Genomic DNA, 24,881 nt, shown 5'->3' with positions numbered 1-24,881 from the left:
AAACATACAATATTGCTTGTCAATAAAAGTATTCCATTCCACCATAGAACTAGCTTCCGGAAGCATTCAGGATTAACAAAAACTTACCCCAGTTCTAATATCATGAAAACCTCACACCTACTGTTAGGTCACGATTTATGGCGCGAAAAATTGTTTGTTTCATTAAAAGGTTAAGATTTTGGCTTGACGACAATGACGTATCAATTGAAAAACAAGAACTAGAATTTGGGTTGTAACGAAAGTAAACACAGAATATTTTTGGTGACTTCAGTACGAGGCAGGTTTTAGTTCTCTGATATTTGAGAAGCTGAACAACATACGGACAACATACGATAGTTCCCTTCGTTGCGTATTAAATATATTTTTAATGTATTATTCCATGTTGGTCATCAACAACGAGTATTTTCTGCATTCGCCTGTGAAAATTTGTTATTTGAGTTAGAGCTTATCTTACACAAGACACAAAGGAAGAGCTTCCACTGAAGACAATTGCATTGCACTAAAAAAAAAAAAAAAGAACTTGAATCGGGTTTGTCTGCGTGATGTGTGACAAATTATGTAGGTTACAATTGAACTTAAATAGTCAAGTAAAATACTGCATTGTTTTTTAATCTTTGAACTCGAAAACAAGCTTTTTGTACCCGGATAACCAGAAGTCTAGCTATTTATATAGTTTTTTTTTTCTATGTAAGGATATCTCCAATAGCTCAAGCCTACAGCAGATGAAATGGAGTTTTATTGGTTTTGAATCGGGTTTTCATCTAAATTCTAAATGATAAGTGCAGCCACCATTTTTACAACACAGTGTAAATAGATATGTCACAGAATCTCGCTTCCTAAGAGGCCTAGTGACAATGCCGAATCATTTAAAAATGAATTACCTCTTTCTGATTTTGCGATCTAAAGAGCGTATAATGTAAAAGTAATCTGCAATCTGTTTCTATGGCTGAGGGTAAACAAGGGTGTCACGTGGTCAGCAAAACGACAAACCGCCTTTACTTTTCCCAACTAATGTCAGGTACCCATTAGAGTGGGGTGGACCCAGAGGCGCCCCCAATCCGACCCCGCCACCATGCGCCTAAAATTACTTTATTCAACCGAGGGGGGGGGGGGAAACGAACGATATTGTATTTGCATTATCATATTTTCAAAATTTGGTTAGATTGCTTCCCTTACATTAGAATAAGCATTGTCAAGAGTGACCGAACCTTAGCACAAAGTTGTAACACGTGTCAGTAACATCAGATAAAAGATAATGTGAGCCCCCCCCCCCCCTTTTACCCTTGTTCTCCCTATCCGCCAGCCCCACTTATCCATTCTGCCAAGATCTCTCAATCTTCATTCCATCTTTCCACACCACCCATCTGCAAAGCTCGCGAACTTTCTATCGCCAGATAAAGGCGCTAACATTCAGGGCGCCCACACCCCCGTGGTTCGAAAACTAATCCCGATTTAATTCCTCGGAAAACACAGAATGTATGTATCAACTTAACGCCCCTCCCGCCTCCATGCTCCAGAGACCACGTGATCCCAACCTGAGAATGATCAAAGATCTTGTCCCGCATCAGCGCCCAGATGATCTGTTGCAAATATCATCTCCCCCCCACCCCCCGGGACCCTTAAGAAATTTTGCATTACTATATGAAGCTAATCAAAATAAGCATCACATTATTCAATATATTAAAAACCTGGCATTTTCTACGAAATGTTTAGTGAGCCTTAAGAAGCGGAACAAATGACAAAGACAATCGTCGTAAAGTCAGGTGGGCACGTGCAGAAGCGACCTGGGGGGGGGGGCGGCGAGTGGGGCAGACGCCCCAGGCTCTGAGCCTAAGGGGGCCCCGCGATAACAGAAGTAATTGTTATCTTGTTTGTTGATTTTTCATACAGAATGTTTCTAAATCTTTAGTTACGTTGATTAAAAGAGATTAAATCAATTTTACAGTGCCGGGGACAAAATCATACCGGAGGAACAATTACAATGCAGTACGTTGTGTAGCTAAACGGCCAATAGTACAGTACCTACGTAAGGCGCTCTGTTTTGTTATAATAATAAGATCTACACCGTTAGAGGCGGACGAGCCCGTCAGTGTAATGTGGTACGGTATATATAGCCTACGCTTGTGGTTAACGGACACTCGCCCTGGATCCAACGTACTGTTAAAGCCACCGCTGGCACGTGGGACATAGTCACGGGATGATGATGATGTCAACTAGAGCACGCCTTTATAAAGTCATTAGTACAACTGGATTTGGGTTTAGATTTAAATGAGTTATTGTCCGCTGGGTTAATGACTGTGTAATGTGACAGTTGAGCTGGGCAGGGCACGTATCTCGTATGGGGGACGAACGTAAGCCAAAGGCAGTCTTTTTTGGTGAGCTAAAGGGTGGTCGACGTAACAGAAGCGCCCCACGGAAGCGATTCAAAAAACCAGCTTACGCGTCAACTTTCCTTAGCTGACATAGAAGAGATCACCTGGTTGCATGCGGCCTCAAAACGAGACAGCTAGAAGTCACTCTCAAAGGCCGCGGGATACACATCTGAGACCAAAAGAAAATCCGCTGACGAGAAAAAAACACAGAAGGCGAAAAGAAAATCTAAATCGACCACCAGCGGACAATGGTTATGCTTGCCCTGGATGTGGCAAAATATGTAGGTCACGGCTGGGGCTGCGCAGCCACGGGAAATACTGCATTCCTCACTCATCTTCGGACTCGAAGACAAGCCTTATCATTATAATGTGGCCTAAACCTGTAAGCTTCGGGCAGGAGGGGCTCGTTAGCTTTAGCTAGCTATCCACCTAGGGGAGAAGGAAAAACTCTGAATTCAAACCTCTGCTGTCATGCAGCTATGCCCAAAACATCGGAAAGGTTACGGGGGTCAACTCTAAATCAGTGTCGGCGATCCTGGCACAGCCTGCGACGCCCTTGACCACAAATCGTATCTGCACTTGCCGTTACCTTGGATACATCAGGTGCGTAAAGAGGGGCGAACTGCTGTATGGGCAACACCGTCCCTACCAAATCTATTGCCCAGGCATTCGTCTTATTTCTATGAGATGATCCATAGTTGCTTCGTGACTGTAGGAGGCCGTGAAATAGAATAGTGCGGCCAGCGGAACAATCAAACAAAAGCCTTTTTACTCTCAACATTTGAAGCCATCCGCTTGAAGAACTAAAGCCCCTAATCATGAATATGAATCAATGTGCCTCCGTCAGAATTCTAACTTGCAATTCGAATCTTAAACCAAGTTTTCAACCGCTTGACCAACCCCGGCCAACCCGTTACCTAATCTGAAAGTGACCATCGTATTTATCACTTGAATAATTAAGCTTCATTTCTTTATTTTCTTCGTCGCATCTATAACGTTAAAATGATTTTTTTAAAATAATATTTAGCGTTGCTTCTAAGATAAACTATTTCCATATCTAATATTAATTAGGCAGCATTATCCATATCATGTGCTTTGAATTTGAACCCATTTTGGAACTGGGCGATCTCAGACTTTGTTCAAAAAAGCGGGACTGGATCCCGTTTCCTTCGGATTGGAGACTTAGTTCTAAACCACTCGAACATTACATTGCTTGCGATGGTCCTCTCTATTGAATGTATCCCCAAACTAATGAACATTGGTTATCGTAAAGTTAAAAGGGTGAATGGCAGTTTGCATAATATTGTACTGGCGTCTGTGACTCCTAAAATCCGTCTTAGCCATTTGGATTATATAATTCGGAGTCAGTTAAAGAGATCGGGTCTCAAACAAAGAAATCCTATGTTGAACTGGGAGTCGAGCACTTCATGAGGTTGTGACCGAGCGGCGCATGAGGTTTGGGGGACATGTCCTCCTATGAATAAACTACGCATGCCACGCGGAAACAGGGACGTCCTTTTATGGAGGACCTCAGAGCAGTGGAGGACCTCAGAGCAGTGGAGGACCTCAGAGCAGTGGACACCAAGTGGCAAGACGCTTCAGACAATATCAGTGACAGATCTTTGTGGAGACAGCTTGACACCCAATGCACCGAACAGCGCGGGAAGAACCTAAGTAAGTAAGTAAATACTGGCGTCATTTTTTTTTTGCTCTATGTATTCTGTGTATTACACAATATTCAAAATGTGCATTTGCTTGGAGATCTAAGGGAAATAACTGTAATGTTGAAAAGTGTAGTTATCCACCTCAACGCACTGACCCGTGTTGACATTTATTCAATAACAGGCCAATTGTTTCTCGACTGGAGCCCCTATGTCTCTTTGATCACTCATTATTGCCCCTATGAGCTTAAGCGCCTTATAGCGGCTTCTGAAAATGGCGCCACAACTCCCCCTTTCCCTCAATCTTTTTACGATCAGCAAATAAAAAAAGGCCACCTCATGATGTTCCAATTCATCTCTCTCTCTCAATCTCTTTACATTCTTTGTTTCTCTTTTACTCTCTCTTTTTTTGTCCGTCTTTTACTTTCTCTCTCTCTCTCTTTCGCTCTTCTTCTCCTCCTCTCCCAATGATGCATACCATCTACACCCCCGCTTTGTTCAATACTTCACACTAATACAGATGTGTTGTTGTTGGTTTTTGTGTGTTGTGCAAAGGTGAGCAGTGCAACAGGTTGACGCGTGGATCGTCTGCCCACTAACGTGTATGCAAATGTGTTTCTGAGTCTTTCTGGTGTGTGTGTGCGTGTGTATCTGGTGTTCGCGAATGTGTTGGCAGAAATTAAAAATGAAAGGAAGGGAAGTAACTGTATTTTTAATGCATGGTCAGGTGGTTTTACCAAAATCCAGTGGCGTGTGCAAAGATTTAGTGGCCCTGGCACTTGACATCCATGTCTGCACTTTGACATTCGACATCATAACATGAGATAATGGCGTAATATTTAATGTCATAACACATTTCGGACTCTCTTTTGGGGGGCTTAAGTGGGGGCCCGGGGAGATTTTTTAACTGGACCCACCCCTCTCCCCCACCCTAGCTACGCCACTGATACAATCACAACTTAGGTCAATCATATGTCTTACTTAAAAAAATACATTCTTGATGGTTGACACTTAGTTTAATAACTTCCATTCATGCTTTTTTTTTTTCGCATTAAATTAAAAAGGCGAATTATAATTTCTCTGTTAACCTAGGCTGTCACAGTGGTTTACATTTGGTCACGATACGTCTTTGGTTTGTTGAGTTCTAGTGCCAGCTGCAAATGGAGGCTCAGTAAGTAGTCTAGTGCAAAACTAGAGCCTTGGTCTGATAAATAATAATGACTTAAGTTGTGTCAACAAGCAAAATTGTAAAAAAAATTCTTAAAATAAAATAAAACAAGTCTTATCTAAGAGGGAAAACACAGTTTTTGTATATCTCTCAATAGTGTAGAATGTATTCCTTTTTTCAATATATAATTTCATTTATAACAATATTACCAATAATTTATTGACTAATTGATTAATTTTTAAATTGATTTATATTTTGTAGGCTACAAAAAAATAATCATAATAATAATAATTGTGGAAAGTTTTAACTTGATCCGAAAAGGTGTGTTGCAAAATAACGGGAACGATTATCTAAGGGACCAAACCCTACATATTTAGGCATATCTTTGAATGATGAAGGCTTAACTTTCCTTGTCGGTATGAAACAAAATAATTAATTACCAGTAGTTAATTGACAATTTTTTTTAATGACTGATTCATGTCTCAACTATGCCAATAAATATTTGTGCTAAGTTTCAACTTATTACGAGAATGCTTGTGTAAAAACATTTTTTACCAGACAAACAGAGTGAGTGGATATAAGCTGTTACAAGTTTGTCTTTTGGCATTTACAAAACTATTTCAATGCAGTCAATCCGACCGCGTAAATATAAAAAAAAGGGTTTTCAGGCTTATGTTAATTCATCACAGTTATCTGCTCTTTCAAGCAAAACAAAACAAAAAAAAAAAAATAATAGAAGAAGAAGAAGAAGCGATTTGAGAAATGTGGTGGAGATATAATGGTAACTAAAGAAAACGAAAGAAAATGAAAAAGTGGAAGAGGTAAAAATAAACGGAGAACGCTCTACTTTGTGTTTACTGTTGCCTAGGAAATAATAATCTTCTTCATTCTCATTGTTATGTTGGAGCGTTCAGATGACTAGACCAATACATGAGATGAACTGCGCAGTGGTTTCCAAATCAGGGAGCTCTCCATATAGTTTTCTTTCTATTGGGGTGTTTTGGGGCCAGTGTCTTAAACGGGCCTACGAAATAATTTTAAATATTCTTCAAGAAAATAAAATAAATTTGTTTCTGCAGGTACTACATAGTGCACACCATTGTATTATATGCACAGACCTATATATATTATATCTAGACTGGACAACGGAAACAAATTCTTATCCGCGAGTGATCAACTCACTGACCTATATATATATATATATATATATATATATATATATATATATATATATATATATATATATATATATATATATATATATATATATATATAGTTCGTCCATCGTGGTTCGATGATGACCACTTTGTCATCCAGGGGGCTGAGGGCTTTGCACTGGGGTTTTATGCCTCCTCATGTGGCTGGTGAGACCTATGTGAGCCCGGAATGTTCGGCTGCACACTGGGCAGGTTATTCCAGCTGGAGCTAGTGTCGTTTGTCTTGCTTTTCTTTTCTGGCGTTTTTCTTCTGCCTGCGTTGTTCTTTTTTCCTCAGCAACATGTGCGCCAGTTTTCACAGCGTGACGCCATGATGCTCTGTCGTGTGCCTCTGTCTCCCAGGTGCCAGGGTCTATGCTGAACGCCTTCAGAGAAGCTTTGAGGGTGTCCCTGAAGCGCTTTCTTTGCCCACCTTGCGAGCGCTTTCCTTCGCTTAGTTGGCCATACAAGAGTCGTTTTGGGATGCGGTGGTCTTCCATTCTGTAGACGTGACCTGCCCATCGCTCAGTCAGGCTCATCCCCTCTATTAAATGCTGATGGGACAATCCTATTGACAGATAAGGAAGAAATCCTAAAACGCTGGGCAGAGCACTTCGAAAAGGTTCTCAATACACCTTCCATCATAAATGAAGCGGCCATAGACAGGCTACAGCAAGTACCAATAAATGAAAAAATGGATGACCCACCTACGCTAAAGGAAACCGATCTTGCCATTCAACAGCTCGCAAGCGGAAAAGCCCCAGGAGCTGACTCCATTCCCGCAGAGGTCTACAAAAAAGGTGGATTAGCCTTGATTGAAAGACTTCATAAGCTCTTTTTAATTATGTGGGAAAAAGAGTCAATACCACAAGACTTTAAAGATGCCAAAATTGTTCATTTATACAAGCGAAAAGGAATATATATATATATATATATATATATATATATATATATATATATATATATATATATATATATATATATATTGTTATGTATTAATCACAGACCTATATTTTCACGCAAATTCATGACATAAAGCCATTTCCTGTTAGTTTCCATTACGATAACACACACAGATCCTAGATCGAAATAATTCACGTCTATTGATTTTAGTCATCTTATGTATATTTAAATAGATTGATTTTGTTTTCATGTATCAAAAAATTGCAAAATAATAATTATGAGACGATAGCGCTCTTATATTTGATGTTTAATGACAAGATCTAGATCTAAACATTAAATTATATGTTACATAGGTTAGTGTTGAAAAGAACAACTTTACTCCTTATGGCTACCTTACAAAACAACGCCTTTTTAAAAAGTTTTTCACGACATTTTTTGTAGTGTTAAAAGATTTCCATGTCCAGTCTAGATATAATATATATAGGTCTGTGATTATATGCTTTTACAATAACGTAGCTTCTCAATGCATCCGGATCCGGATAAGCCATTATGAAAATCCTCTATCCTCCAGACATTGCGATTGTTTTAACTTCATTAATTTACGTCTCCACGCAATCACATTTTTTAAAACTTGATTCTCTCCCTTCTATTTGTGTGTGTGTGTGTCTTCCCTCAAGTCAACCCAACCTTTTAGCCTTGCTTTTGTTTTCTAAAAACTAATGGCCTGTTTTGGGAGCGAAACAATTCAAAAAAAGGTTGTGTTCAGAAGTGCAGTCATCTATTATTCAACACTTTGAAATCTGTTCGGCTTAGCCAAGCACGGCAAGGAACCATAACTCCAGACCAATCTCAGATCGAACATTCGATTTTTCACTCAAAGAATCCCCCTCTTTCCCCAAACCCTTTTATTTATTTCTTTGAGTCGATAGCTAACAAAAAAATTCTACTAAAAAAATCTTAACAAGAAAAGGGGAAAAAAATATTTAGTCTTTTTATTGTCAGTATTTTTTTTTTCGTTTCGTCAATATTTTCCGGCGAGCATCAATTTTTTAGAAAGATTTTCATGAAATTTTGATAGTTTGTTTTATTACACCGTCCGTGCAAGGACTTGGCGGGAAGTGCTCCGTAGACGTCTGCTGGCTGCTGAGACCTAGATCTCTCTATTGGAAAGTAAATGTTGTAGGAAATGTCACGTTATGCTCTGTTCCCGTAGACAATGGTCGATTTGTAAGCAGAAGTGTCCAATCACTGGTCTCTCCCTGATTCAAAACACTGCTTCCTTTCTCTACCCTTCTCTTCTTTTATTTTTTTCCTTTTTAAATTCACAATGAGGCTGAGATGTCTATTCAAATGTAACCGTGTTTATTTCTGCCTCTCGTCTGCTATTCACACGTAATTTTTCTTTGCATCAAGCTCTTCCTATCATTATTGATCCAAAAGTTAAGTCGGGGAAATAGCATTTCAATTACATCTTCTCTTAAGAAATCATGTATTCTCTTTGTCTCTTTTCGGCCTCCTAACAAATTGTTAAGATAATTCAGACCGAGGGATTCGTTTCGTCGGATTTTTGTGTAGAATCATTTCAATAATTTCTAGAGGAAGATGGAACAAATGTATGTGTTCCATTATAAGACTTCACGGTCCATTAGACAGGTTGTCATAGAGATACACTTTTATTTTTATACAATAGGGCGTTATTACGTGGAGATCGGTAAAGTCAGAAGAGATATGTTAAAGAGAACGATAGGAGAGAGGGGCGATTTTATCGCTCTCAATTTAGGTCAGTGATGCTCAATCCTTTAGAACCTAGAAAGGGGGGGGGGGGGAGACAAATTCTGACACCAATGTAACAGGGCGATTCACTGAAAAAAAGTTAAGAGCTTTGGAACTAATTTTCTTAGGCTTCATTTTGTACTGAAATTTGGAGTCTAGAGCGAGCAAATAGCATCGCGTAACGGATCGGATATAGACCGCGAGCCATAGTTTGTGCATCACTGATTTTTTTGTAATGGAAACTAACAGGAAATGGCTTTATTTCATGAATTTGGGTGCTCAACATTTTTACTTGGTCATGTGCAAACACCCAGGACCGGATTTAGATTTGATAAGGCCCTAAGCTATTTGTAATCAACATAATGTACAAATTGATTGTAAGTTTGCAATTATCCCTAGAAAAATTTGGGGGGGGGGGGCGGGGGGGAAGCAGGCAAGTGGGAACACTAAGCTAGAATTGATGTTACCTATAGATAATTCAGAAATGAATTCGGCAAACTCCAAAATTCACGTGCAACTTAACGCAAACACAAAAACATAGAAATGTGACACATTTTTAACGGCCCCGAAAAAATGGCAAAAGCCAATAATACTTTGGGTGGTCTGTCTGTACTTTCGTCCGTCCGTCTGACAAGCTTTGATCTCAAACACTAGAAAAGATATTGAAAATTCAATTTCATGATATTTTGCAACTTTAAAACTTCTGTTGCAACGGCTACTATTTTTTCTTCCTTTTGATAGGGATCTTTTTAAAATAGAATATGTCATAAAGTTACACCCTTTTAAAAATATTTGCTGTTAACATTTTAAAATAGGCGGAGGACAAATTAAAATTCTGCAAATTAAATAATAAATAGTTTTATAACATTCTTGCATGTTATTTTATCAAATGAATAAAAAGTGTTATGAAGAATAAATATTATTATACCATAGGTGGACTTTCGGGGGCCGCACCTGAGTTGATGTTGAACACAAACTCTCTTTGTAATCTTGTTTCAATTAAGACAGATTTTTCCAGATTCCGATGCCCCATAATGATACAATTTATAATTATCAGTTAAGAAAAAAAAAAAACTCACTATACATGACTTCATATGGTTCGAGGTTTTTGTTTTTATGCATTGAGTCTGTCGTTATTACTAACCTGGAAGAGGAAAAACTAAGTACTGTTCTAGCAATTGAACAAGTTTTGTTTTGCCACAAAGAACAAGTGTGCCAAATAGACAAATGTAAACAGTATACAAATAATACCAACGAACATAAAGACGCAGCAACTTTGTCAAACCCACTCTTCTTCGCTCCTTAGATTATTGGAGGCCCGAGGCGAAGTGAATATGGTGGCCCCCAAATGAAATAGAAAAACAAAATAAAATCACGCAATTTGTTAAAAACCTAGTGTACTCCAAAAAGAACTTTGTGGACAAGTTTCGCAATTTCTTCTCTTAAAAAAAAAAAATTCTTTAAAAGTCTTGTTTCATGCCTCCGCCTATCAGATGCCCTAGGCGGCTGCCTTGTTTGCTTATGCCTAAGGCCGGCCCTGCTATCTATCCCTCTCTCTATCTTCATTCTTCTCTTTTCTACTGAATTTCACTCACTAGCCTCTACAGCTCCGACTTTTCATACTCAATACACTCAACAACTAGATTTCATTTCGAAAAGGAAGTAATACAGAATAAATGAATAGCCTACTCTCTCTCTCTCTCTCTCTCTCTCTATCTCTCTCTCTCTCTCTCTCTCACACACACACACACACGCACACACACATACCGGTACACACACAAAAGTGCAAAGGGGATAAGTCATTTGCATAATTTGTATTTGATAGTTTAAAAGTAAAAAATTGTCTGTTTTGTCTTCTAGTCCTTTAGCATTGCAACGCCAATGGGCCAAACATCCACCCGCACTTCGACACACAAACACACACACACACATACATTACAAAGACAGACATACCAACCATCCTTTGTGCGTCACATTCAAAGAGAGAGTTACGGTCATAGACAACCACGGTGTAGTTACCACTGCAACACCGAACTCAAGTCGCCGTTAGCAATGTGGGTAGCCCGCTGGCTGTAACGACATCTTAATTAGGTAGCAACATTTACGACTTCAGTTACCACTGACGTAGATGAAGAGCGAGTGATCAACATAGAATGATGTAGGCTGCTACGCATACCACATGGAAACACAAAATGTACAAACTAAATGGATTAATTAACATGGAGGGTAGAAAGGAAGAGGCGAGTGAGTAGAGGAGTTGGAGACATGGAGGGAGGGAGGAGAATTTTTTTTGATGTAGATATTTCTGTATTGCACTGTCCAGGAATGGATACGCCTATGTAAACTGTGCAGCCAGGAGGTGTGGTGGCTGAGTGGTGAAGCGCTTAGCTTCCGAACCGAAGGGTCCCGATTTCGAATCTCGGTGAAAACTGGGTATTTAAATTTGGGGATTGTAAGGGTTCCCATGAGTCCACCCAACTCTAATGTACCTGACATTAGTTGGGGAAAGTAAAACTGTTGGCCTTTGCGCAGGCCACATGACACTCACGTTAACCGTCGATCATAGACACAGTTGACCGGTACATCATCTACAGGGCCGGTCTTAGGCCACTGCAACCTATGCGGCTGCTGCAGTGGGCCCCGCACTTTCATAGGCGATGCGAATTCTAGTTGTAAATTATTAAATTAAACCATTTTAACTTATTATTAAAGGGTTCCTGGAATTCTCCTGAAAGTATAAAATATAAGAAAAAGTCATGAAAATGTCATGAGATTATTAAAATCTTCTGAAAACTGATGCAAATCTTAAAACAGACAAAATTGTCATTTTGATGTGTCATTCAATATGGAAAACGCCAATCCTACTCGCGATTAAAAAAAAAAAAAAGGCATTGTCAGCCTTCATTCAATAAAAATGTAAAAATAAGCTGAATTTTAACCAAAACAAGAACTTCAAACACTTAATTTACTTCAATAGTCATTAGCATACAAATATAGATCTAAATCTATCTCGACCTCTTATATAAAAAAAAAACAACAAAAGCGATATTTTGCGAGTCGATAGTAAATCTAAAAGGCAGATCTGAATGTTTATAGACTTTTTGATGGAAAACTACTATCTTATCTTATCTTATCTTATATAATACAGACGTTACTTCATAAAAGAAGATGATTACGTCCTTTGCGTCATGCATTTAGTCATACGTATTAACCAATGACTTAAATTCTACTGTAGATGGCTCGTAAAGTTAATTTGACAGTGATTTTTAACTTAGTAAAGTATGAATAAAATGCAAAGACGAATTTATTTTCTAATACAAAATCTTAACTTTCACTTATTATTACAACCCAAATTAGGCCCCGCGCAAACAGTTTCGCATAGGGCCCCGCAACCTGTAGGACCGGCCCTGATCATCTAGATCGCATTGTATGAATGCAATTTATTTTAAACTGTGCAGCGGACCAGGGCATTAACATCCAATGGGAGTGTCTATAAACTAACTGTACAACTTGAAACAAATTATGTTTACTAAACATTTGTATAATGCTTCATCCACCATTTTTTTAATGCCACTCAGTGAGTTGCCTTAGAGCCTATTTCTAAGTGAGTTATCATCGAGTCTATTTCTAAGTGAGTTACCATAGATTTCTAAATTAGTTATCATAGATTTCTAAGTGAGTTATCCTAGATTTCTAAGTGAATTATCATAGATTTCTAAATGAATTTTCATCGAGTCTATTTCTAATTAAGTTGTCAACGAGTATATTTCTAAGTGAGTTATCATAAATTTCTAAGTGATTTTTCATAGATTTCTAAATGAATTATCATAGAGTATATTTCTAAGTGAGTTATCATAAATTTCTAAGTGATTTTTCATAGATTTCTATATGAATTATCATAGAGTATATTTCTAAGTGAGTTATCATAAATTTCTAAGTGATTTTTCATAGATTTCTAAATGAATTATCATAGAGTATATTTCTAAGTGAATTATCGAGAGCCTATTTCTAAGTTAATTATCGTAGAGTCTATATTGACCTAAATGCATGACGCGTAGGTCGTAATCATCTTCTTTTTTGAAGCAACGTCTGTATTATATAAGATAAGATAAGATAAGTGAGTTATCGTAGAGCTTATTTCTAAGTGAGTTAACATAGAGCTTATTTCTAAGTGAGTTATCGTAGCGCCTATTTCTATCTGTTATCCCCTTGTGCGTTGATCTATCACAATAATTCTCTCAACTTTAGCATTAGCTTATCTTATAGACTACAGACGTTACTTCAAAAGAGAAGATAATTACGTCCAACGAATTTCATGTGTCAATCTAGCCATGTGAAGAGCCAGTGAAATCTGCCCATGTGGAGTATCACCAGAGAATGACGACCACGTCCTCCAAAACTGCTCTCTTTACCAAGAGGCCCGTATAAGACATTGGCCCCAAATCACCCCAATAGAAAGAAAACTATATGGAGAGCTCCCTGATTTGGAAACCACTGCGCAGTTCATCTCATGTATTGGTCTAGTCATCTGAACACTCCAACATAACAATGAGAACGAAGAAGAAGAAGTTTGTTTTCCAGGTTGATTCCGGCCACCCATTCCATGCTCTAATGGTACTAGGGAAGAAGGAGCACTTGTACGAATTAGTCCTAGCATTTGTAATAAGAATGTCATTGAAGCAATCGCAGCTTTTAAGAAGGACGGATAGCATTTTTTTTTAAAAGCTCTAACTATAGGAATGTTCTGGAAGGAAATAGTCAAGGAATTTAGTAACATTCTGCTATTTATGTATGAGTTTGTGTAGGTATTGAGACCTTGTGATAGGATGGAATCCTGGATTTGTGGGAAATATTTAATAGCAGTAAAAAAAAATTTTTTTACTTTCTTCATCAGTCTCAAGCAATTCCTTTTTATGTTTTAAATATTCAGTCACGTGATTCATATCAGCAAGCTCCGCCCCTAGAGGTTACAAACTATTTCATCATTCCATAAACGCACAAATTCCTCAACATTGGAACTGTCTTGATTCTGTCTTGATATAACTCGATAGGTTAGTAGGTCACTTGTGTAGCTTGTATTGACTTAAATAGTCGAATCCGGTTAATCGAATCAGCTTCTTGTTAGAATCCGAATCCTCAAATATCGAAATAGATCTATGTTCAATAGGTCTTAATCCGTTTCATCAGACCAGCTGGCTATTAGTACCAAAGCGATCATGTTATACTTTTAACTTAATGGTTACAAGCTGAGCATGGCTTGATTAAAGATGATATTTGGCCGTGTTCGACGCATTTTTAAAGTCTTGTGAGAGTGTGAAGTGCTCGCCCACATCTCAGGCATTAGAGACATTAGACTGGGCGCCCATACAGTTTTTAAAAATGAATTTATTCAAACGTAGATGTGAGAGTTATCTCCCTCTTAGCATCACCAGGGGACACTGAAGAGTTACAGGACTTGCCCGTTAGCTTCCATGAGGGGAAAAAATAAAACTTTATATCTATGCGGGTTTGATTTCAACACAAAGTCCGAATTAATGGCCCGGGGGGTGACCCTGCATGGTATGCTCCACTTCAGGCAAGAGCCATCAACCGATGTACCACGTTGCAAAGTGAATGAAAGATAGATCTAATTAGTTTCTCCTAGTAGCATTCACCATATGGTCTCTGCCTACATTATTTTACAAAGTGAAACAACCATTAGCTGAATAGTAAAACATATACCTGATTTAATTGTTAATTTTATAAATTTGCTTATATATTAGTTATAGAAAAAAACATAACTCTTTTTTTTTTAAACTCAATTCTAGGTGGAATTATCATGGTGTATCTGGTGTAAAGAAATGACAATACGGAAGTGTAGTTGCGCTATACATTCTAAGAAGCGAATACACATTTGCTGCCTGGTCGTGCGGTTTGCGCGCTGGACTGTCGTTGGGACTTATCGATAGTCCCGGGTTCAAACCCTGCCCGCTCCCATCCCCCGTCGTCCTGCGGGAGGTTTGGACTAGGAAGTAAACTATCTTCAACTCTGAAGGAACATCCGGAACATGTAAAACATTTGACAAACATTCTACTACTGTATGAAAAAAAAATGTGTTTGTTTGTTTATAGCGAAAAGAAAATCGTATTATTAGCTGACTACACCTTTAACATGGCGTCCTCTAAATTGTTGATAGGTTCTGATACTTATGCTTAAAAAAATGAAACGTGTTGTTGTTTTTTTTACCTGCCTGAGTGGACCACTTCGAGGGGCCAACTTTGAGTTTGAGTGTGTTTTTGTTTATTCCAAAATCAGTTCCAATATTCTTTCTACTTATTTTTTATTTTTTAAACTTTTTTTTTCTTTTCTTTACGAAATATGCACATCTGATAAGAGGCTTTAAAGTCTGTGTCTTATGGTTGAGCTGAAAACAAGCAAGTAGAAAAACTTTTCAGACTCTATTTTGATTTTAACTCTTTCCGTTATTATTTAACACGTTCTGATGCAATCAACGTTGGTATCGTCAGTTAGGAGAGAAAGAGTTAAAGGGAGGTAAGTAACGTTTCCCTTTCAGACTTTGCGATCTTTAGGGGCAGATAATGTTAAGGTCATCTATTTCTATGCCCATCGTTAACGAGCAGGGTTTCGTGTGGTCAGCACAACGACCAACCGCCTTTACTTTCCCCTACTAAAGTCAGGTACTCATTACAGTTAGGTGGACTCAGCGGCACCCTAAAAATCCCGAAATTCATAATCCCAGTCTTCACCGAGATTCGAACCCAGGACTCCAGATTCAAGAGCTTAACCACACCCTATGTTTTTTTTTAGGTTCTTTTATATCTTCAAATCGATTTCTCTTTTTTTTTTCTCTATTACTTTAATTTATTGTACAACCAACGTAAACCCGATCTAAAAAATTTCAAAAACGTAATCAAAGACCAGATGAGAATCCACTATAGTTAATAGCTGTTGTTTCGGAGAGTTTTGTTTTTTTATGACACGTGAATTCAAAAATATGGATGAATGGCTGCTGCCTGGTAGTGTGGTATGAACTCTGGACTACAGTCTCGAAGGTCCAGCTTTTGAACCCAGCCCGCCTCCATCCCACGCCGCCCTATATGAGGTTTGGGCTCTTGAAAAATTTTAAATTCTGAACATCCTAAACAGTAAAACAAAACACAAACTCAATGTCGACCCCCCCCCCCCCAAAGTGGTCCACTCAATCAGGTAAAAAACAAGTTTCATTGTTTTATGCATAAGTATCAGAAGCTATCAACAACTATAGCCCTATATCCGTCGATACAATAGACAATCCGTAAGTGCATGTTGAAGGTGTTGCCGATTCTATTGCATTGTTAGTCCAACTGAAGACATGATACCAAGCGATACGGAGATTTATTAATGTGTTATTACATTGTAAATATTCATGTAATGATAGTTACTAACTGATGTTATTTTATGATTATCTAATTTATGTAGTTGTTTCGCAAAGGGCCAATGTCTCATTCATGGTTTTAATATACATACGTTTGTCTTTAGCTACCATTTGCAATATATATCCTGAGTCTCTATTGTATAATAAGAAATCCTCCTATTTAATTGTTAATTTGACTAATATACAAAGTAAATGGATTCGTTCTCTTTTAAAATCAAAGTAAACAATTTTATTTAAAATGTGAGTAGCTGTTGTGACAGAAATACTTAATTTCTTATTTACATATTTGTATAACATTATTTTAGAAAAAAAAAAACTTTGAATAAATGTGTTTAAAATTCATTTAAAGTTATCTCCCTTGTCAATAGTTTCCTTTTTTACTATCAATAGTGAAGAATTGTAAAAATGGCATATTTTTTTGCAAAAGCTACTTACAAAGTGAATTTTAAAAATTAAACTTTGCGCTTTCAGAAAAAAAAAAAAGTAGCCGTTGTATAGAAATTTGTAAAAATCGAAAGTATGCTGATATTGGAGTTCTAGTGTTTTGGCATATAAACAGGCAGACCACAAAACTAAAAGCGGCTTTTCCTCTTTCTGGAACCGCTAACAAAAAAAAAATAAAAATTGTTATATGTAGTAGTATTTTCGTTTGTCATAATTACAACTATCATGAACCTAGGTGGCATGGCCTTAACTCTTTCTCTCCGTCATCATTTACCACATTCTGGTGGAATCAACGCTGGTATCGTCAGTTAGGAGAGAAAGAGTTAAGTGTGTCGATGTTTCAAATAATCATATCACGATCTGAGACTATTCTTATAGAAGGCCTGAACACTGACCTGCAACGTCATAACTTGTGGGCAGTTTAGACCAATAGCTCGTTGCCACGTCGTGCAGACCTGTGATTTAGAAGTTAGAAAAACCTTGCTTACGTCCGTCCCTAAAGGAACCTGAACCCTGCGGAGGCTAAATGTTAATTTTGTCGTGTGAGAAATAAGGAGGAAATGTCGGTTAAATATTCCTCTTTATTATCACCGCTTTCAGAACAGGAAAACTGCGGTTAAAGTCAAAGAGAAAAAATAAGCTTCCGGCGTGCACTACATGTAGGAAGTCAAAGCTACAGACCCACACTGCCCACTGGACACTTATGCTCATAATACTTAATTATGCCTTGGTTCCACTTGATTCATTTTTATATAATTCAGTCCTTGATAGAACACGTGTTGGAGGAAATGTTTATTCTCTCAATGACAAACAAGCAAAAAATAAATAATGTTCTTTAAAAAAAAAAAACAACGCTTATTTAAGGGAGAGAATTGCAAATTTACATCCACATCTCTTAATACTGTACGATTAATTCCCCTTGTTCTATATCAAACACTATTAATTAATTAATTAAATATTTTTTTTTTTTTTTTTTACATGATTCATGTTTTGTAAGGGACACTCAATAATTGTGCAAAGTTTCAACTTGATCCGAGAATGACAACTGTGGGAGAAGAAACGTGAACAAAATGTGTACCAGACAGACAGACAGACGGAGTGAGTTGATAAAAGCTTTGTAAAAAAAAAATGTTGTGTAACTTACCCAGATGGCCTGGTCCACTGTGGCTACACCCATCATCTGATGGACAATTGGGAGACTGGTCATCTTCCTGGTGATCTGTGGCATCATCATCATCATCATCAGGCGCGGGAGTGACGTCATCGTTGTCGTTCTCCCAGGGCCGACAGTATCTTTTGTTGGCCTTCTTGATCATGAATGACCGAGGCATGTCCAGTTGATCCAGTTTTATTTCTCTAAGTCTTCACGAGCTGGGTTTTTTCCCACCAAGTATTGGTTTATATCCAAACCAGTTGACTTAGTTTTTCACCTCATAGAAAAATGTCACTGCACATTACACATGTCTACTCTAGAATCTGGGTTTTGCAGAGAACCAAAGATAGCAATAAATGTTGTGAAGTGAACGAGTTAATCGGTGGATGGAGTCTTGAAACTCTAAGTGTCGAATTGAAAAGTTTAGCGTCAAAAACAGAATATTATCACTTCGGTTTGTAGTTCACCTTTTAAAGACATGGAAATGTGTTTAAGCTAAATACTGACTGATTGACTGACTGCTGCCAAGTGTAAGCTAATTAGTAAGAAGTCGATACTAATGTGATACTTAATCAACATTTTTTTCCCTTGCTACATGTAAGCATTTATATAGCATTAAAAATTGTGCATGAAAGTCTAATATAGAGTGGAATGGAACAAATCTAAAATAGGTAATCTAATTTAGGAATAAATATAACGTATTCAGTGGAATAGCATAATTGTGCCATTATTATTGCTTACTTCTTGAGTTACATTGATAACGTGAATAGAACCCACAGGACTGTAGGTCTATGAACATTTTAACTCGCACAAGATATATCTGTGAAACGTGGGGTGTGGATATTAAATAAATTAAACACAAGTCCAAATATAATCCTACTGAAAAGTTGAGATTAACAACACCACATCAATAGGTGCTTATAAAACCTAGTGTCGGATTTGATTGGGGGGGGGGGGGGGATTATAGTGCCCTTTGGTAGCCTATGTGATCGTGTTTTAAGAGGAGGGAAGTGAGAGTAAATTATGTAAAGTTCCCCTTTTAGACCTTGCGATCTATAGGGCAGATGATGTAAAGGTCATCTGTTTCTGTGACCCCAAGGTTTATGAGGGTGTCATGTGGCCAGCACAACGACCAACCGCCTTTAATTTCCCCAACTAAAATCAGGTCCAGCTGGATGGACTCAGAGGCACCCAAAGATCCCTAAATTATACATACCATCTTCAGCAGGATTCGAACCCGGGACCTCGGTTCGGTAGCTAAGCGCTATACCGCTGAGCCATCGCGAGAGGAGGGGGGGAGTTATTGTAATTGCGCGGAATATTGTTTGTTTCAGAGTAAGAAAGCTACTATGTATGTCTACCTGGACGCGCGCTGGACTGTCGTTTGGTTGTCTCGATGGTCCCAGGCTCAAACCCTGCCCGCTGCCTTCCTCCGTCGTCCTGCGGGAGGTTTAGACTAGGAAGTAGATAATCTTCAACTTTGACGGAACATTATCTGCCCTATAGACCACTAGGTCTGAATGAGGAACTTTACTGAAGGAACATCCGAAACATGTAAAACATGTTTACAAACAAACAAATGAAGATGAATACTTTCTAACCCAGAAACAAACTTGTTCAGGATAGCAACTAGCAAGCCATTACAAATATGGATTATGCGTGGCGCATTTCTGACCAACAGACAGCCATTATTTGATTTATTTGATAATTAATTGATTTTGACCTATAAATAAATAATGAATCAATTATCGATCATTTTCTCTCTCAGTGAAAGTCTTGTTTAAAATGATTTGATTTTATCTTATATATTAATTTCTTTTCCAGTTTAATGTTGAAAAAAAAAAAGTCGACCGATTCTTGAGACAAATTTTCAGAATTTTTACAATTCCGGTAACAAAGATTATTATTATTATTATAGCTTTTATATAGCGCTACTTTCAGCATTATAGCATGCTCAGATCGCTTAGGTCCAATCTCATTTGTGGACCAGTGGGGGGAGGGAGGTATCTAGGAGTTGGTTTTCCGTGCTGCCTTTAGGCGCTCAGTAAACGCAACTCTGCCCGAGTCGGGTGTCGAACCTCGAGCCCCCTTCTAGGTATCCAAGACAAGCCAAGTTCAACCGCACTTGGCCTCTCGACCACAGAGGAGAGGAGCGGTGGCGGAGTAGTAAAGCGCTTGGCTTCCAAGCCGAGATGTCTCTGGTTTCGTAAATAAAACCTTTATTTTAGGTTGACTTTCTCTACAAAAAAACACTCTAACAGTTCTAACTGCCCTTACTTTGATACCTAGAGACGCGTGTTCTTTTTTTTCTTTAACAACTCTAGTACAAAAAAAAATAATATTCCATTTTTTCAGACCTCTAGGGCAAATGGTGTAAATGCCATCTGTGTCTATGACCGACAATTAGCGAGGGTGCCATGTGGTCAGCACAACGACCAACCACTTTTTGCTTTCCCCAGCGAATGTCACTTAATGTCAGATACTCAGAATTGGGTGGACTCAGGAGCGTCCTCAAGATTCCTGCTCGAATTCCCAGTCCTCAACGAGATTCGCACCCGAGACACTTGGTTCAGAAACCAAGGACCAAGCGCTTTACCACCCAAGGACTACGTCCGTAAACCTATAAAAGTAGCGCAAATGTCTTACTGAAGAGCCGTTGTATTCATTTACTTTTGCATCTTTTCAATTAAGTAAAAAAAAATGCATACTTATCAATACCAATTTAACAAAATATATTATCAAAAAGGGTGATAATTTAAAAAAAAAGAAGAAATTACTTCCAAATTACAATATAACTAACTGTGCTGATTCTTTTAATCAGACTGATCAATACCAAATCAAAAACGTAAATTATGAAAAAGGGGCATAATAATAAAAGACTATTTATTTCACATTGTTGACTGTTTAACCAATGTATAAGATAATGTTTTATATTACATCATTCAATAACTAAAGCTTATTACACTTAAAGAACGAACTTTTTTTTGTTTTTGAAATAATCACTGTCGGGAAACACTTGAAAATTGAGATTTTGAAATGAAATACAAATTGGTTAAAGTTCCTGAATAAAAGAAATTGTCACTCGGAACAAGAAATCCCACCAGATCAATCACTAATTACAACACTCTCAGTCTAGCTCAAACTACTCAAAGCATGGTTACTCTTCAGAGTAGTAAGTTTATCTTTCTACCGGTGTCCCTGTATTGCGCTCAAAATAACAGCTTTTTCAACTGCCGTGTGGCTGAAATCAGCTCCCCTCCCTTTCTAAACAAGTATGAAACCTATCTCTATTCCCCCCCCCCCCCCCGTACCAACTTCGTCCTTAAAAAAAAAAATCCGACAAGATTTGTTCTATTCCTCTCTCGCCTGACACACGGCGCGAGATTTTTTTGCGTAGTACCGCCCTCTCAGGACATTAGCCGCGCGAGTAGGCGTGGTTAAGATTTCTCCTGGTGAATCTGTGGCTTCCGAGCATTGATTGATAGGTGTAACGTTGAGGGAGGTAACTGCTTGGCAAGCAGCGAAAAGAACAAAAATAAACAAGCGAGTCAGGGAAAGACAACCTGTTGTCGTCTGCAGTCTGTGTGATGACACTACCTGTAGAGATGTGATACGACCAACACTTGGGGGAAAAAAAAGGAGGGGGGGGGGGATGAATCCTGATCGAAAATCACATTAATTCGTTCGGATGAAAATGTGTTGATAGGGTTAAATGATTTTTAAATGTTGAAAAAAAAAATATTTTTAATGGGCAGATTTCTGGGCAATAGTTTAATAAATGGTGTCAGAAGTGAGCAGAGAAAGATTGAAACGAACTATTTTCTTAGCAAACTGAATCTTATGAGATCTGAAAGAGCTGTTCTGAAAACAGACCTTATACCATAGACATGGAAAACTTCAAATAAGACTACAATCACAACATCGAACAAGTGTTGTCAAACTCAATGCTGTATTTCTTCCCCATAAGGACCTAATATCTTTATTAGTTGAAGTTTGTTCTTGCATTGTTTTTTTTTTTTTTTTTGTTTTTTGTTGAAGCTCTAAGGAGGCTATGGGGTCAGACACAATCTTTAATTGTTTGCTGTATCAGTAGAGTTTATAATATATCCGATTTTGTTTAATGTACTAGTGTACTTGTCTTTATTCTGACAGATTGAGCAGTCACTAGGACTAAAGAAGTCACTTTCACCAACAAAGAAGTAGGCTAAAAGAAGAAGTAAAAGAAGAAAGAATAATAAGAAGTAGAAGTAAAAGAAGAAGAAGAAGAAGAAAGAATAATAAGAAGTAGAAGTAAAAGAAGAAGTAAAAGAAGAAAGAATAATAAGAAGTAGAAGTAAAAGAAGAAGAAGAAGAAGAAAGAATAATAAGAAGTAGAAGTAAAAGAAGAAGTAAAAGAAGAAAGAATAATAAGAAGTAGAAGTAAAAGAAGAAGAAGAAGAAGAAAGAATAATAAGAAGTAGAAGTAAAAGAAGAAGTAAAAGAAGAAAGAATAATAAGAAGTAGAAGTAAAAGAAGAAGAAGAAGAAGAAAGAATAATAAGAAGTAGAAGTAAAAGAAGAAGAAGAAGAAGAAAGAATAATAAGAAGTAGAAGTAAAAGAAGAAGAAGAAGAAGAAAGAATAATAAGAAGTAGAAGTAAAAGAAGAAGAAGAAGAAGAAAGAATAATAAGAAGTAGAAGTAAAAGAAGAAGTAAAAGAAGAAAGAATAATAAGAAGTAGAAGTAAAAGAAGAAGAAGAAGAAGAAGAAGAAGAAGTAAAAGAAGAAGAAGAAGAAGAAGTAGAAGTAAAAGAAGAAGAAGAAGAAGAAGAAGAAGAAAGAATAATAAGAAGTAGAAGTAAAAGAAGAAGTAAAAGAAGAAAGAATAATAAGAAGTAGAAGTAAAAGAAGAAGAAGAAGTAAAAGAAGAAGAAGAAGAAGAAGAAGAAGTAGAAGTAAAAGAAGAAGTAGAAGAAGAAGAAGAAGAAAGAAGCCTCTGCTAACACTAGAGCTGTAAAAGCTAGGTTCTCTTGGGCTCGACAATGTTCTTATGGTAATGAGTACCACGTGACCGCCGGAAAGTTTTAATGAGTCAGTCGAACGTAAGGAGAAAGGTCTGCAGGTGAGATATGACAACGACTGTTTTAAAAGGCCAGAGGTCATTTCTAGCAGACGAGCAGTGCGTATTTTCGCTAAAATAGTAAATCATAACTTCTTGAAGCAAGCTACAAACAGAGCAGGAGGACTAATTTTAGAATCACGTGGTGTTGTTGTGAAAGAAAAAGGGCAAGAATATAGTTATACATTATTGATTCGTTTCTTTCTAGACTTTGCTCTTAAGTCAAAAGTTATTTTAAAAAATATGTGCTTTTAATATTAAGAAGCGAAATAAAAAAAATACTGTCCAAAAGACGAAGCTTATATAAAGAAAAGAACTGCATATCTAAAGCCTTATATCTTAATATTGTAATATTTATTTCTCTTTTTCAATATGAAACAAAATTAATTGATTACCCTTTTTTTTTAAAGTGATTCATGTTTTATAAGGGGCAGTGAATAATTGTGCAAAATTTCCACTTGATCTGAGAATGGAAAGTGGGAAAAAAATAACGTGAACAAAATGTGTAGCAGACAGACAGACAGACAGACAGACAGACGGAGTTAACTGATATAAGCTTTGTAAATAAAATATAAGTTGAGTCTCCTCACTAATTCAGTGAGTTAGATCCATTAGACTTTTTTTACCCAGTGGCGTAGCTAGGGGAGGGGAGGAAAGGGGGGGGGGGAGAGATTTTGAAAATCCTCCGTGGCCCCACTTGAGAGGGGCCAAATCAGTGTTCAAAATTGATTTGTTACATTAACTATTAAATATTACGCAAAAAGTAGGGGCCCCAAAGAGGTCAACCCCCCCCCCCCGGCCCCTAAATGATGGCGAATTCCTAGCTACGCCACTGTTCCCCCCTCTATTTCTTTTAATTGTATCGATGTGCTTTGCTATGTATGTTAGTGACCTCCCTGGTCTCCATCTTATCGAATGGGTCACATCTGATTGTGCTACGTGTGTCTGCTTCACTACTCCCCCCCCCCCTCCACCATATTTCAAGAGTTCTGTTTAAATAGACACCACAAGTAATGTCAACTCACGTTAGGGTTGATAGTGAGTGCACCAAGTGCTCACCAAGGCATCGCTATACTATGTGATAGTACCCTGGACTTAGACTAAACCTGAACAAACAGCTTACAAGTTTCAACTTTATCAGACAATTCATATGGGAGGAATAACGCAGACATACAGACGGACTGACTGAGTTAATATAAGCTTTGTTAAAAGAGTTACACAGACAATTTACAGAGTTTTGAAGTTTCAATGAAGATTTGTATTCAAGGTTTGAGTTACACGCCTTTAAGGGAAAGTTGAACTAGCTGTCTGGAGCTCTCTATAGCTTAGTGGCGTATTGAGATGGCGGCTGGAGGATAGCTGCCTACATCGGTATCAAAACTCTACATAAATATTAAATAAACTCGTTTGAATCTATTTGAGGGCTACAGTTGGAAAGGATGTTGGCGTGTCTGACTTGGCATTGCAAGGCATAGAGAAGGAGCTGCTGGGAACAACCCACTTTGATGATCTCATCGACAACTTGGAAAGTGCCAAATAACAAACATTGTGTCGTACTTTAACATAACAACAACATAAAAAAACATGTTACGTCTAAAACTTTATTAAACAGAATGACAAACAACTACACGCATAGTAAAGATCACGAGACTGCCGAACGACAGTCCAGCGCGCGTACCGAACGACCAGGAAGACGAAAT

General features: G+C 37.7%; 1 protein-coding gene across 2 annotated transcripts in view; it reads right to left on the bottom strand.

The window, feature by feature from the left end:
• LOC106063610 (fez family zinc finger protein 2-like) overlaps positions 1-21,340 on the bottom strand; it is a 65,826-nt gene extending 44,486 nt beyond the window's left edge. Inside the window, exons 1-2 of one of the 2 annotated variants that reach the window (XM_056040328.1) lie at positions 21,064-21,340; positions 18,077-18,552 (exon numbers count right to left, since the gene is read on the bottom strand). In XM_056040328.1, the coding sequence (XP_055896303.1) occupies positions 18,077-18,263 (187 nt within the window). In that variant the 5' untranslated portion in view covers positions 18,264-18,552; positions 21,064-21,340. Of the gene's footprint in view, positions 1-18,076; positions 18,617-21,063 lie in introns of those variants that run through there. The other variant, XM_056040329.1, reaches the window with a different exon arrangement.
• Between the last annotated feature and the right edge of the window lie 3,541 nt (positions 21,341-24,881).

The sequence above is a fragment of the Biomphalaria glabrata genome, chromosome 9, assembly GCF_947242115.1.
Source record: "Biomphalaria glabrata chromosome 9, xgBioGlab47.1, whole genome shotgun sequence".
NCBI lineage: Eukaryota > Metazoa > Mollusca > Gastropoda > Planorbidae > Biomphalaria > Biomphalaria glabrata.
This window is presented reverse-complemented; position numbering and strand designations above follow the sequence as displayed.